The 15,597-nt window shown below is 54.1% G+C and overlaps 1 protein-coding gene across 1 annotated transcript; it reads left to right on the forward strand.

The window, feature by feature from the left end:
- Positions 1-10,762: 10,762 nt before the first annotated feature.
- On the forward strand, positions 10,763-14,715 carry IRF2BPL (interferon regulatory factor 2 binding protein like). The gene has a single exon (XM_059373660.1). It carries the CDS (start codon positions 11,477-11,479, stop codon positions 13,862-13,864), a length of 2,388 nt encoding a protein of 795 aa, XP_059229643.1. The 5' UTR covers positions 10,763-11,476; the 3' UTR covers positions 13,865-14,715.
- Positions 14,716-15,597: the final 882 nt, after the last annotated feature.

Here is a 15,597-nt window from a genome sequence, read left to right on the forward strand (position 1 = left end):
GGGGGCGGGGGTGTGCTGACCCGCCCCGGACGGCGCCGATGCCCTCCGTCCTGGCTGCCGCTCTAGGCCCGGGGAAGTGCTTCGAGATGAACCTTCCCTCGGCTTTGGAACCAGAGCAGGCAGGGTTAACCTTTTTCCAGAACATTTATTTCACCATCTCACTGACTAGAGGGAGGAGGGGCAGGAGGCAGAGCGAGAGCCTGCCGCGCTGAGAGGCTGCGGATCACAAGGCCATTCTGATAGCCTCCTGTCCCCATGGCAACTGCAACGGCATTTATCAGTTCCTTCTGCGCACAGGCACAGCAAATCTGCATTGCACATGGCAGGCATCCAGCATTTCAAATGAAAGAGCACTTTGAACGGCTGCCAAGTTTGGAAGGAGCAGAACTGTCAGGGCTGCTTAAAGCTGGCAGTTTATACTGGGGAGGCTTTCGCTTCCCAGAATCCTCCGGGCCTGGCAAGCTGCCAAGTACTTAGCGGAAGCTAAAAAGTAACTCGCTCGGCTCCCTCCTCTCCCCTCCCCTCCTCCCCTCCCCCTGATCACACTCCCCCCTCCACGCCATTCACCGCAGTGCTCTCAAAATTTTCCACATGTCCTGTGTCACCAGTGCAGGCTGTACAATGAAAACCAGAACGCAGGCTGCCTACGACCGGGCTTCTATTAATAAGGGCAGGGGGTGCGGGGAACGAGGCAGGTCGGGATCAGACACTGACAGTTGGGACACCCCGTCTCCGCTGTACCTGCCATAACCACTGGGTGTGAGCGTGTGTGTGTGTGTGTGTGTGTGTGCGCGCGCGCGTGCTTTTCACCCTTAAAAGTACATTAATGAAAATAAAAATAAAAGCAGCTTCAGAATGGTGCGCAGCCTGAGTACCCGGGGCGTGTAGGGGTGGGTTTCGGTTGGGTGCTTCGAAGCTTCGTTTTCGGGTGGAAAATGGAGGTCATGCAGGCAGCGTTGTTCAGATCCAGCCTTTCCAAAAGCCCTGGGGAAGAGGGTTGTTATTGAGAACTGAGCCTGTTTCTGGAGATTTCCTTGAATCTCTAGGGTGTCCCCGTGAAAGCTCTGAGGCCACCGATGGGGAGGGAGTTCGGAAATGGTTTTCAATGGAAAGTTTACCAGATAACTTCTGACCGTCAAGCAGAGCACAAGGGCTTCTGCTAGCAGAAACTGGAAATTGGCATAGTGTTCACTGTGTTGAATTTTTTTTTTTTAAATTATAATCTACACTGAGATCAAGGGCCCGAGCTTTATTTTCCAGTACAAATAGAACGAAAATTGTCTGCCGCTTAGGCGGTTGGATAGAGTTCAGGAAAACTATGTCTGGCATTAATTCCAAAGTGGAGGTTTTGGTTCAGGCGAGGCCCATTAATTTCAGTAAACTGTTTTCACTAGTCCAGACCCTGCTGTGCAAGGACTATTTATTACCTTTTGCTAACCTGATGTCTGCAGAGTTGTAAAGCAAAGGGAAAAAAATCCAGGGTGGAGATATCTATATCTTGGATCAAATGGGTTTTGCACCTTCCCTTTGGGGGCCATGTTTTATGGGGCATTTTCTATCCTTGGTTTTTATCAGCCCTAGTTTTTTTTTTTTTTTTTTTTTTTTTTTTAACCCATCTTGCAATGAATTAGAAAAAAAAAATCCTGATGGAAAGGAATCTGACGAGAGCAAATACCTATCTTTTGCCTCTTTCTGAAGGGCACCTCCAGGCCACAGGATGTTTTGTGTGCCTGACCCAGGCTTCCAGGTCCAGTGCAAAGCCCTGACATGATTCACCCCAACGAATGGGTCTAAAATACACCAAGACAGTCAATTTTGGCATTTGTTCTCCCTTAGGAATTTTACTAGCTGCCTTAGAAAAGCACATAAATTGATTCCCCCTCCCTCTTTTTTTTTTTTTTTTTTCCGTGTCTCCTCTGCATCCCCCCTCCCCAGTCCATCTTGATGTCATTTCAAAGAGAAGGATGAAAAGGGGGGATTTGTCAGGCGGTCAGGTTTGTGAATGTGTGTTTCCAGCCCCCAACACACACACACACACACACACACACACACCCCAGCTGAGAATGTTAATCAGAATTAAAAGCCAGTCAGTACTCTTAAAGCATCAAACACCAAGACTTAGAGGAGGGGTATATGGGGGTGGGGGTAGAAGGGGTGGGGCTGAAATATAATTCAGTCCTCTGTAACTGACTTACTAAAAGAAAGCAGGGGAAAGGTAGCACCAATTTGATCAGCTTGTCAAATGTCAAAATTATTGGTCTTTTCTTTTAACTACCGCCCTCCCCCCCACCCACCCCCCAGCACAGTCAAGTTTTGTGCCTTTCCCAAGTGTGATTAATCTCTGGCAGAGGCCAGAAACAGAAGTAGGTTTCTTGGCTGCCCGTTCTGATAAACAATCTGTTCCTGGGAAGAGTAGGTGAAGGGGGCGTAAATGGAGGGGTAATCTTGGGGCGTGGTGGCCGCGGGTGGGGGACCGTGGAGTGAGGGGGGCGTGGAGGAGAGGAGGGGATGTGGAGGCCAGTTTAGCTAACTCTTGTAGGGAGGCCCGCCCTCCCGGAAAACGCAAGTGCCCTTCCTTTGGAGCGCGTGGTTTTGGGGTGGGTCAGGTTTCCTGCCCTTAAGAATGTGAGCAGACAGTGAATCCATTCTTGCTGCCAGTTCACAACGTCCAGGAAATGTCGGAGGGACACCGAGGCCTCGGGGATCAGGAGGAGAGGGGAGGGCAGCCGCGGGATGGGGGTGGGGTGGGGTTGGGTTACAGACCATGGGCTCCTGTGCGGCTTGCCGCTGGGGAAACTGAGGCAGCGACGGGGCGGGTTGGAGGGGGGAGGCTGGGTGGGGCCCTTGGTGTATTGCAAAGCGGAACAGGGAAAGCCAGAAGATGTTCAAAACAAAAGGACGGACCATTTCCCTGCGTCGGAGGTCGCTGGGACGGAAACTGTAGGCAAGAAGGCTGGCTGTGGATTTGGCAGTGGGCTTATTGTGTGGGCACGCAGGCAGAAAGCAGCAATATGAAAGAGTGGGGAGGAGGAGCGGCTCCAGTTGAAGAGAAATCAGTGCGGAGAAGTCTGTGTGTGGCTGGGAAATGTCACTAAGGAGAGTGCAGTGGGACCCAATACAAGGTGAATAATGGGCTGCCTTTTGGAAAGACACGTAAAAATATTGATAAAGGCGAGAAACCCGCTTCTTTTCAGCTTGAATAGCAAATCTACCTCTCACCTCCTGCCTGTCCTCCCCACCCCAACACATTGGCGCAGACACACACACACACACACACCCTTGTCCACCCTGCATCTAAGAAGCCTGGGCCAGGCTCGCTTTCCTTTGGATTTAATTGCACAAAAATGCCGAACAAAACCCTGTAATTACACCCTTAGTCCCTGCCACTCAGGCCCAGCACACTTCCTGCCTAGTTTTGTTTTTAAAAGAAGAGGTCATTGCCTCTTTTCTTTCCAAATTGACCAAAACAAAAAAGTAAAAACCCCAAATAAATCCAACCGCTCCAAGCTTCCGTACACCAGGGATTTGGGGATGGGAAATCCATGTCCCTCTAGGAAAGAGGAGCGAAGACAACCTGACCTTCTGCTTTCTCACTTTGGTTCTTAGGTAGAGAGGGGCAGTCTGTGTTTATGCATTTGCCAGCGCAGAAGAATAGACATGCCAGGCTGGTCACCCCAGAAGGAGATCTCTCAGGGGCAGGGTGAGGAGGGTGGGCAGGCCTCGATTTCCAGCCATTTTAATGAGATGTGCTTAGAGCTGGAAAAGAGATTGGGGACAATGGTTCATCTGTCTGTAGCCCTTAACACGCAGAATTACATGGTAAGCCCCTGAAGCAGGGAGAACACATTTTAACATCACACTCACACTCAGTGGGTGAGGAAACTGAGGCCCAGAGAGAAGAAATAGATTGGCTAAGTCAGTCATGTGGCTGGGAGGAGCAGTGAAGAAGCACCGTCACCATCTCTGAGAACTTTTTTTTTTTTTTTTTTAAGATTGTATTTATTTATTTGACAGACAGAGATCACAAGTAGGCAGAGAGGCAGGCAGAGAGAGAGGAGGGAACAGGCTTTCTGCCAAGCAGAAAGCCCTATGCGGGGCTTGATCCCAGGACCCTGGGATCATGACCTGAGCCAAAGTCAGAGGCTTTAACCCACTAAACCACCCAGGCGCCCCTCTCTGAGAAGTCTTATGCCCTTACCTCAGGAAACCAGGACATCTTGGAGGAAATGGAGGTTTCTAGATTTGGGGCTGAAGCCGATCAGACTTGGTTCATCATGAGATCCCCGGGACTGACAGAGAAAGTGCTCTAAAAGAACAGTTGAGAAACGGAACCAATGGCAAAGGGCAGGACACAGTCAAGGAGCTGGGGAATGGGAACCCACCAGGCCATCTGGTGGCCCCGTTTCAGCTTTGAAGCAAAAGAAAGTAATGAGAATAGTTTCACACCCATTAGGGACATATCAGGCCGGGATCCTCTGGGTCTGGCTGGAGAGGGAAAGTCAAGTGTGAAAGCATGGTGGTTCTCTAGATGGGTCAGGGTTCGGGGTACCCCTTGTTCCCTCACTTTCTGTCTCTTGTATGCCTAGGCCAGGTTTGGTTGTTAAGGGGTGTAGACCTCTCCTGGGCTAGAAGTGGTTTTTTGTTTGTTTGTTTTGTTTTTTAAGATTTACAGGGGTGGGGGGAGGAACAGAGAGAGGGAATCTTGAGCAGAATCCTCACTGAGCGCAGAGCCGCCCCCCTCTCCAGGGGCTTGATCTCACATGATCCCGAGCTGACCCCAGGATCATGACCCAAGGGGAACTCAAGAGTAGGACATTTAACTGACTGAGCCATCCTGGCGCCCCTGGGCTACAAGTGTTTTGAGGGCAACAGCTAGAGTTATTCAAGGGCCTCTAGCCCAAAGATAGGACAGGAAAGACTGGGTGCGTGTGCACAGCCCATGTTACCTGAATTAGGTGAGAGCAAAGGGTGGTTTCTCATAGGAGATGGCTTGTAGATCTGGATGGAGGGTCTTTCCACCATAAAATGCCCCCTCTCCACATTCTTCCTTCCCAAACTTCATCATTCAGCCCGGGGTCCTCCTCGGGGGTGGATATTTAAAATGCAACTGTTCTTGTAAAGGTAGGTAGGGTAATTCAGTGAGTTCCCTAATACTTTGCTGTATTCTAGAGCTTCAGATTTTCCTCCATCACCCCTACCTAAGGCCAGGGTATTGAAAACCCAGAGAGGGAGAGACAGAAGGAAAAGTCTCAGAGGATGCCAGAGAAGCACAGTTATAACATTTTGCTCAAAGCTGACCAGTGACTCATTTTACCTCCGAAATAACTGGCGTTAATGTGTGCATAATTTTGCATCTGTTGGGATGGCAGTGACATTCTTCACCCCCAAAGTCCTGTGGGGAGAGGCATTTTACTTTCTTCCCGCTTCTTAGAGGCATCTGGGAACTCTTCCCATGCCCACCCCCAAAACAGCTAGCAACTGGTGGGAGAGAGTAAGGAATTCTGGGTTTAAAGCCAAGAGAACCTGGTTTCCAGTAATCGGAACTAGCTCTGGACCTGCTTTCCTCACCTATACAGGATGGTGATGAAAGTCACACCTACCTCACAGGGCTGCTGTGGGGATCGGTGAGATAATGTCTGGGAATGCACTTCAGGGCCTTAGACAAATGTCGGTCATTTTATTGTTCATAATCTCCTACATTTTATTAAGCACATTATAATACTGTATTTTCCATGCAGACCAATGAGACAGACAAAGGAGTCAGTGAAATTACTCCCATTTTACAGACTAAGAAACCAAAGTTCAAGTGATTTGCTCGAGGTCAGATAGCTATTTAGGGTCACCCAAGTCCAAGTTGAACAATATAATGCAATGTAAATGTATAATGTAATGTATATAATGTAAATGTATAAATGTAATGTATAATGCATTGTAAATATGTGCAATGTAAGCGCCTTCTTTTCCTTCCTCTCCCGAATTAGGGGTTGACCGGCCAGCTCAGGCAAGTCAACGCATTTGCAGATAGTGGCCATCCACCCCAACCCGTGACAGCAGTGATGGCTGCCTGTCAGTAGCAGACTTGACCGTGGGACCCAGAGGCCTCAGGGAGGGCTTCCAGCTCTGAGGCCCCGCCTTCTGGCGGCCCCCAGCAGGAAAGCCAGGGCGGCGTCGGGTCTCCAAAGCCTCGGGTCTCCAAAGCCGGGCAGTGGAAATCCCCAGCCCCGGTGCGGGGAGGGTGGGAACCCACAGGCTCTCCGGCTCCCTGCTGAGGCCCACGAGCACACGTGGCAGGATGGAGGGTCCAGGGTCTGCGCACCTGTGACCTTGGCAACTCCCCACCCTACTCCCAGCTCCAAGCCCTCCTTCTCCGCTACTCCCCTTCTTGGGGTGCGGGTGTTTGTTTTGACTCAAACTGGTCAGTGAATAGCACCCTTGTCTAGCGCTCCCCCTCTTTCCCCCTCTAGACCAGGTCCCTAGGAGGCTCATTCCAGGGTTTCTTTATTTTTGGACCTAAAAAAACCACACCAGCTTTTGCTGAAGACAGCGTTAGGCTACCCCCCCCCCCCCCCCCGTGCCCTGGCACATTGGCAAAGAGGAAGCAGGGAGGAGGCAGGAACCAGACGCGACTGCCTCTGCCTTTCTTCCCTTCCCTGCTCCCCGCCCCTTCAGGAAGAAAGCGGTCAGAGATCTGATCGCTCGCTGTGGCCGCCGTGCCAGCACCAACCACTACGTCCTTTTCCTTCCACCCAGTTTTGCTCAGAGCGCCCGGTGGCCCGCGCGCCGCAGGCTGGGCAGGTCCTGGCGGGCGGCGCAGACTCCGCTCCCCAGGGGTTCTCAGCGAATCACGCTGTGCCTGAGCTTTCACGCTCTAGTGGCTCTTGCGTAACCCTACGCCCTGGCCTAAGTTAATACTTTTTTTTTTTTTCTTTAAATACCAGAATTAATACTTTAGGAAAAGGCCAATACTTCCGCCACAGAGCCCGCCCAGGAGTAAATGTGTAAATTACCTTGCGGACCGCAGATCGATTCTCCCACCCCTAGAGCCCGGGGGTCGGTGGGTGGGGGTGGTTCCTGGCTCGCGGGGATGGGGGCCCTTGGAGAGGCCGGAGGAGGGCCCAGCCCAGACGTTTGTTTTGACCGGGTCCTGCTTAACCGCCAGGCTCAGCGTTACCAAAAAAGGCCTTTCTCCTGCCAGAGCACTTGGCCCTGCTGCTTTGCAAAGCAGGGGTGACGTGAGGTTCAGCCCGGGCCTCTTCGAAGGCTGAGCCAGTTGGCTGCGGGGATGCCAGGCCAAAGAGTCCCCAGCCCGACCCATCTCTGCCAAAAACCGGCTCGGGGATCAGAAGGGAGACTGCACCGGAGCTTAGAAGGGAGCTCAGAAGGGAGCTTAGAAGTGCGTGGACACGCTGGGTGTGGCTTTCTCACCCTTAAGGTTGGGCTGTGGCCTCTGGAAAGGCCAAGTGGAGAGCTGACCTTTTGGTCCAGTTTGGGGATGGGGGGTCGAGTTCTCTGAGGGTGCCAGCTCAGATGGCAAACTGACGGGAGACACAAACTTAGGAAGGACATTTGGGGAGGACTGCAGGCGTTTCCCCTGGAGCCTGGTTGAACCTCTGGTTTTGCTCGTTTCCCAGACCCCACTGCAAAGAAGAGTCTCTCCACCAGATGCCTTAGGCTGAGTAGGCTGAGCACTCCCCACTTCCTTCCTTCCCATACTGTGGACGCAGTACTGTCACATGGGATTCGCCTCCAGGGGAAAATCCACCTCCAAAACATTGGTTCTTGCCTCTCATGGTCCTTGACATCCCCAAACACAGGCCATCTCAGACAAGCAGTGAGGACAAAACTGATCACCATAAACGATGGTGATTCTTGGACGGGGGTAGGGAATCATGAGAGCTATACTTTTTAAATTAAAGTATTATGAGACTGTAATGGAAGTTTGTTTAAATGCATGTTTATTTCTAACTCACTGTGTCTGAAGACACCCGGCATGTATGTGTATATATATATCCCTCCTTTAGTAACAGCAAAGACAGAGACAGACAGGGAGATGGAGACATATGTGCGCGCATACCAAACATAACACTGTGACATAGACTCCCAACGTGCTTTCTCTAGCAGCCTGGCTAGAGGGTTGGGAATAGGCTGCTGTTCCTCAGTATTTTTGGTTTAATAAAGGGATAGAATGAATAAATATTAATGTAAAGAAATGGGTGAAGCAGCCTAGCCAAACCTAATGAGCCTGGAGCCATGGGCTGCTGGGGATGTCACTACATTTTCCAGCCCTGTGTTTTGACTCACTCCAGGGTGGCTGGGGTGTGGGGAGGGCTGAAGTTTGGAAGGGTGAGGCAATGCTGCAGAGCAGCTCTTTACAGAACGGTCACTGCTGGGAGCCAGTCAGTCAGGGAAAGCTTATTATTGTTGGGGGGTGCATAGTGAGCTCACTTTTTTTTGCTGGAACAGAAATCCGGCTGCTCTGAGATGAAAGAGGGGCTCCCCCGGGCTCTTCCTTCTCCCTTTCTCCCTATCCTTCAAACTCCCCTTCCCCGGCTCCTAGGACCCCAGAATGAGTGGGAGAACCTTGTGCTGAGGAGTTGCTGGATGGGAGAACAGGCTCTGAAGGTCAAGGGTCAAAATAAAAAAGACTTCTTGTTTCTTCAACTGAACTTTATTACAATTAGTAGTTAACAGTCGTGATGAGAATAATGATCCTTATATTTTATACAATTTACAAAGGGTTGTCATATGTTAACTAGCGATAGTACCCACGTTAATAGCAATACTAATAATAACCAACACTTACTGCCAGCTTCCTGGGGGGCTGACACAGTGCTCCAAACATGCCCACCTGCTGTATTTGTTTTAGTCTGTGGTAGTGGCAGATCCAAAACTTCTGTATGTGTAAGAACTCACTGGTACAACCTGTTTGGAAAGGGAAGGATAAGGGTTGGTTCTGAACGTGTATTTGCATAGCACTTTACATGAGAGGGTATGTTACAGAAGAATGGGGGGACTGATGGAAATTTCGAGCACTACAAACCATCTTTGAGAACCTGAGCTAGTCACAGCTACTTCTCAAACCAGATTTACTGGATTCAGATCCCAGCTCCATCTCTAATGGCCGCGTGACCTTGGGCAAGTTATTTAACCTCTTAGCGTTCAGGACAGAATCTACCTTTTAGATAATATTGAGAGCTTAATGATGATGCAAGAAAATTACCTAGCAGTGTCTGGCTAACAGCAACCTCAGTGAGTTACCTCCTATTGTGACAAGAAACAAAATGAAATCTCAAACCATCCTAGTAAGCTGGGAGCTATGATCTCATTTCACAGATGGAAGAGAGAGTCCGTGAAAGAAAGTAACTACATCAATGTCACAAAGCCAGTAAGTGATAGAGAAGAAATTCCAACCTGGTCCGCCAAACTCCAAAACCTGAAATGCCATTCTATTGCTTCTCCTCCTCCAGCCTTGCCCAGGATTCTCTCAATTTTCAGGGCGGTTGGGGGAGCAGACCCAGTACATAGAAGAATCAGTTGAACTGCCGTCACTATAGCTATGACCAACATATCTGTTCCACAATAAGCAATAATGAGGAGCAGTGGTTCCCTAACGTTAGAGAAAGTATGGCCTTGCTCAGCCTTCTGGGGCACTGTGGAATGAAATCACAGCACGTGAGAATTTTTGAAAGCTGCCACCGTGCTTTACAAAGAGATAGCAATATCATTAAATGCTGCCCCACCTTCTTTTATCAAACCCGGAAAAACCACTCACCTGTTCGGCCTCTCCAGCACCTTCCTCCTCCCTGCCCCCAACTGCAGCTGTGCACAGCCCATAGACTGTTTTCCATAAAGGCCTCCGGCTGCTCATAGCTTCTTCAGACATTCAGCCAAAATTTTTAGAGTGCGACTGGGGGGAGGAGTAGCTCACCCTGAATTCATTTAGCTCTGTCGTTGAAACTCAGGTTCCTACACCAGAGCACAAAAACAAATCGAAAAGGCAGTTTCTGGGCAATGGGAAACAGCTCATTTTGCAGGTGCTTTGGCATCAGTAGTAGCAATGAATGCAACATCCATATCGGGGGTGGGTGGGGGAGGTTTGATTACAGATGAAATGAGTAATACCCTATACGAAATTCGCAATGAAAATCTTGAAAGTGGACATTTAAATGCACTGCTCGGGGTGGAGTGGGGAGCGGGATCGGAAATGACGCTTGTGGTTTTTAAATGCGTTTCTACTTGGGAAAGCCAGGCGGGGAAAGGAAAGGTCATCGTCTGTTTAATTTCCACCAACCCCCCCCCCCCGCCCGGGCCAGGACGTCCAGCATTAGCTCGCCAGGCCTCAGCTGTTGTACACACTCGGCGAGGGGGGAGGGGAAGGCGGAGGCGCGGAGGCGGGGCCTACTGGGAGGAATCTGGGCGTCCTGCCGCGCATGCGCCTCTCCCGAGCAACAAGTGGGCTCCACAGACAGAGGAAGTGTAAAGGGGAGGGAGGGGGGAGAACTGGTGCAGAGCATGGCGGTGACGTCAGCGCTCCGCCCGGGCGGCATCCCGCGCGGCCAAGCCGGGGACAGCGCGAGCCGCAGCGCGAGCTGGAGCGCCGAGACGCGCCTCCGGAACGTAGAGTAACAATCACAACCCCACATTCCGGGCGAGTGCGAGCGGGAAGGGATGCGACCCGGGCCGAGGCGCCGCGCGAGCGCCCTGCAGCCAACGTGAGCGCCGCCAGCCGCGGCGGCCCGGGCGCCGGCCAGGCCTGGGGGCGGCGGGAGCCTGCGTGCGTGCGCTCCTCTCCTCTGCTCTCGTGCGTCCTGGAAGCAGTGGCCGCGGCGGCTCCCTCCGGCCGTGCAAACCCAGCCGCCGCCAGCGGAACGGCCGACGCTGCGGAGGGGAGAAGCTCCTCTCGGCTGCCATCCCCTCCCAACCCCCGGCCCTCCGGGGAAGCGGCGACTTCAGCAAGATTGGACCCGGGCACCGGGTGGCACTGAACCCTCTAGCCTTCGCCCCAGGGAGCCTGGCGGGGAGAGGACGCAGCTCGTAGGGGGGCCCCCAGGGGAGAGGAAGAGACAGCCCCCTTTCGAGCTTCCAAGCACCAGCCACTCCGGGGAGGGGGCCAAGAGCCAACGGCGGCCAGAACCCGGCACCCTCGCCCCCTCCCCTCGGGCCCGGAGCTTCCAGCCCGGGTCCGCGGCACCAGGAAGAAGGCGCCTGAGCTCCCCTCCCGACGACACAGCCGCAGTAGGAGGTGGGGGCGAGGAGCGGGCTGAACTCGTCCGCCGCCCCGGCAGTGGAGCCCCCGCGGAGAGGCGCTGAGCCGGCGGTGGAGACTCGCGCTCCCTCCAGCCCCTGGGGCAGAACTTTCTCGCCCCCCCTTCCTCCACCGCAGCCGGACTCCCTCCCCAGCCGGCCAGTCCTCCCGGAGGAGAAGGCGCCGCGGAGACAGCCTGGGCGGGGGCCTACCTTCCCCAGGGCCGGCATCATGTCGGCGGCGCAGGTGTCCTCGTCCCGGAGACAGTCTTGCTACCTGTGCGACCTGCCCCGCATGCCCTGGGCCATGATCTGGGACTTCTCGGAACCCGTATGCCGCGGTTGCGTCAACTACGAGGGCGCCGATCGCATCGAGTTCGTGATCGAGACGGCGCGCCAGCTGAAGCGGGCGCACGGCTGTTTTCAGGACGGCCGCTCCCCCGGGCCGCCGCCGCCCGTCGGGGTCAAGACGGTGGCCCTGTCGGCTAAGGAGGCGGCGGCTGCAGCAGCGGCGGCAGCCGCCGCCGCACAGCAGCAGCAGCAGCAACAACAGCAGCAGCAACAGCAACAGCAGCAGCAGCAGCAGCAACAACAGCAGCAGCAACAGCAGCTCAACCACGTCGATGGTTCCAGCAAGCCTGCTGTGCTGGCGGCCCCGTCCGGCCTGGAGCGCTATGGCCTGAGCGCTGCCGCCGCCGCCGCCGCGGCTGCCGCCGCCGCGGTGGAGCAGCGTAGTCGCTTCGAGTACCCGCCACCTCCGGTGAGCCTGGGAAGCAGCAGCCACGCCGCGCGGCTGCCCAACGGCCTGGGGGGCCCCAATGGCTTCCCCAAGCCGACACCGGAGGAGGGACCCCCGGAGCTGAACCGGCAGAGCCCCAACTCCTCTTCAGCCGCGGCGTCGGTGGCGTCTCGGCGCGGGACGCATGGTGGGCTAGTGACGGGGCTGCCCAACCCGGGGGGTGGTGGAGGCCCCCAGCTCACGGTGCCCCCCAACCTGCTGCCGCAGACTCTACTTAACGGCCCGGCCAGTGCCGCCGTGCTGCCCCCACCGCCGCCCCACGGCCTGGGCAGTCGTGGGCCCCCGACGCCCGCGCCCCCAGGGGCGCCCGGGGGCCCCGCTTGTCTTGGGGGCGCCCCGGGCGTGTCAACCGCGTCGTCCTCGGCGTCGTCTTCGACCTCGTCGTCGGTGGCGGAGGTGGCTGTGGGTGCTGGTGGAAAAAGGCCCGGCTCTGTCTCCAGCACAGACCAGGAGCGCGAGCTGAAGGAGAAGCAGCGGAACGCCGAGGCCCTGGCCGAGCTGAGCGAGAGCCTGCGCAACCGCGCGGAGGAGTGGGCCAACAAGCCCAAGATGGTCCGCGACACGCTGCTCACGCTGGCTGGCTGCACGCCCTACGAGGTGCGCTTCAAGAAGGACCACTCGCTGCTGGGCCGCGTCTTTGCCTTCGACGCTGTCTCCAAGCCCGGCATGGACTACGAGTTGAAGCTGTTCATTGAGTACCCCACGGGCTCAGGCAACGTGTACTCCAGCGCATCTGGTGTGGCCAAGCAGATGTACCAGGACTGTATGAAGGACTTCGGCCGGGGTCTCTCCTCCGGCTTCAAGTATCTGGAGTACGAGAAGAAGCACGGCTCTGGGGACTGGCGTCTGCTTGGAGACCTGCTGCCTGAGGCCGTGCGCTTCTTCAAGGAGGGCGTGCCCGGCGCCGACATGCTGCCCCAGCCCTACCTGGACGCCAGCTGCCCCATGCTGCCCACGGCGCTGGTGAGTCTAAGCCGCGCCCCCAGTGCGCCCCCGGGCACCGGGACCCTGCCGCCCGCCACCCCTTCGGGCCGAGGCACAGCCGCCAGTCTTCGCAAGAGGAAGGCGTCCCCCGAGCCCCCGGACTCCGCCGAGGGCGCCCTAAAACTGGGCGAGGAGCAGCAGAGGCAGCAGTGGATGGCGAACCAGAGCGAGGCCCTAAAGCTCACCATGTCGGCCGGGGGCTTTGCGGCTCCGGGGCATGCCGCGGGGGGTCCGCCCCCACCGCCTCCGCCCCTGGGACCCCACTCCAACCGGACCACCCCGCCCGAGTCAGCCCCTCAGAACGGGCCGTCCCCCATGGCCGCCCTCATGTCGGTGGCAGACACTCTGGGCACGGCGCACTCGCCCAAGGACGGCAGTTCCGTGCACTCCACCACTGCGTCCGCGAGGCGCAATAGCAGCAGCCCGGTGTCACCGGCCTCCGTGCCCGGGCAGCGCCGCTTGGCATCTCGGAACGGGGACCTGAATTTACAGGTGGCGCCCCCGCCACCTAGCACCCACCCGGGCATGGACCAAGTGCACCCCCAAAACATTCCGGATTCCCCTATGGCCAACAGCGGGCCCCTCTGCTGTACCATTTGCCACGAACGTTTGGAGGACACGCATTTCGTTCAGTGCCCATCCGTCCCCAGCCACAAATTCTGTTTCCCTTGCTCTAGAGAGAGTATCAAGGCCCAGGGGGCCACCGGCGAGGTGTACTGCCCCAGCGGAGAAAAATGCCCTCTGGTTGGGTCGAATGTACCTTGGGCCTTCATGCAGGGGGAAATCGCGACGATCTTAGCTGGAGATGTTAAAGTGAAAAAGGAGAGAGACCCTTGAACCACAAGACCGCCACCTCCTCTGCCCCTGACCAGCTTCTCTCCGATCCAGAGGGCCCCTCCCCCACCCACAGCGACCCTCCCTCCCCTCACCCCCAAGATGTAGAATTGTGAATATAACAAACTGCAAAAAGTTAGTCTTATGTATAGACATTATTTTCGTCGTATGTTTCTATATTTTGAAACAAAAGGTATGTAACTTCTTCATTTGAAGGATAAGCTGGTTTGTGTTAAGCAGTATAATATTGGTTGGGTCATTTGCATCATTTCGTTAGCATTTATTTGGTGGCAGAGTGTTTGCCTAGGTACAGAATTAATAGCCCTTAGCAACGACTGCTGCTGGTGTGTATTTTTGTAAATGTTATGCACTCTCTGAAAGGAAAAAAAACACAAAAGAAAATGACTTTTTTTTTTTTTGCCAAGGCCAGTGTTGCTGCCTAAAAAAAAAAAAAAAAAGATGCTATAAAATGGTGAAAGCTTCTTTCTAAACAGCCCCAAGAGTTGAAGTCTTCACTTTATTTTGTTCCATTTTGTTCTGTTTTGTTTTTTGTTTTTCTGTTTTGTTTGCAAAATGGTAAAGGGGGGGGTGTTTGGGGGGGCGGGGTGTTTTCTGTTGCAAGTTTCTGAGGGAAAATGTTTTGGTTTGTTTCTACTGACCTGAATGTGTTGGATCTTCACGTGTTGTTTTGTTTTTGCTTTATTGATGCACGGATGCTTTTGAACAGTAGAGCGAAATGCTAGACATGGGGAATCTGCTCTGTTTGTCCTTTATACATTTCTGTAGTTAACAGAACACTGTAATGTGCCTTGGAGCTTAGTAACTTGTAATAAATTCAATTGATATTAATTCTGCCCCGAGTCAGCAAGTGTGTTTTTCTAGAGCTAAGGCCACATAGTTCCAACATAGGGGACACCCTCCCTACCAACATAGAACACAAATGCTGGTGCCGCCACAAACCTTCGGAGGAGGTGGCCTCTGGGGAATGCCCCGTGCTGGGGGACTGCCCCTCCCCCCCCCACCAGGCTATTTACATTCACCTCTTGGGGGGGGTGGGGACAGTTGCTGACTAAGCAATTTCTGTTTACTCTTCTGCATCTCTATTTTCCCAGTGAGCACCCCAGCTGCAAATGGCATTGTCGGGAACTTGCCCTGTGCCCTCAAGTGTGTGCTGATCCCCAGTGCAGCTGTGACTTGTGCAAGTGGGGGAAAAAAAAATAGGATGCTTCGTCTCTTAGATGTGGCAGAAATCACACTTAACTGCACATATAAAGCAAAAATGCCACAGAGCTGGGAGCTGTCAGTGGAGGCAGGCGGGGTGTGGGCACCAGGGAAACAAATGCATGTACTGAGCCAGGAGAGTTGCCAGCAGCTTCCAGCTGATGCATTGGAAAAGCAGTGCCACCTCATTCATCACTCGTTTTTCTACCCTCCCTCCTTCATGATAAGTATTTCTAAAGGCAGAACACTTCACTGGTCGGAAGATCATTGTGGGGAATGAGGCAAGAGAGAAAAAAGCCAAATCCAGTTCCTGAGGCAAAGGTCACTTATGACACCAAATAAAACCATTCCCACTGGTGAAAAAATTCAAGTATTCATCTAATCAATCTTCCTGGCGGTGTTTGTACAGAAGGTACAGAGGTACAGAAGGGTAGGGGACCAGGACAGTAATGTCCTTTAGAGCTCTGAGCCCCCTTGGCTGAGACCAGAGTGGAACTCTCCCAGAGCTAGGGCAA

This window comes from Mustela nigripes, chromosome 13 (assembly GCF_022355385.1).
Source record: "Mustela nigripes isolate SB6536 chromosome 13, MUSNIG.SB6536, whole genome shotgun sequence".
In the NCBI taxonomy this organism is placed as follows: domain Eukaryota; kingdom Metazoa; phylum Chordata; class Mammalia; order Carnivora; family Mustelidae; genus Mustela; species Mustela nigripes.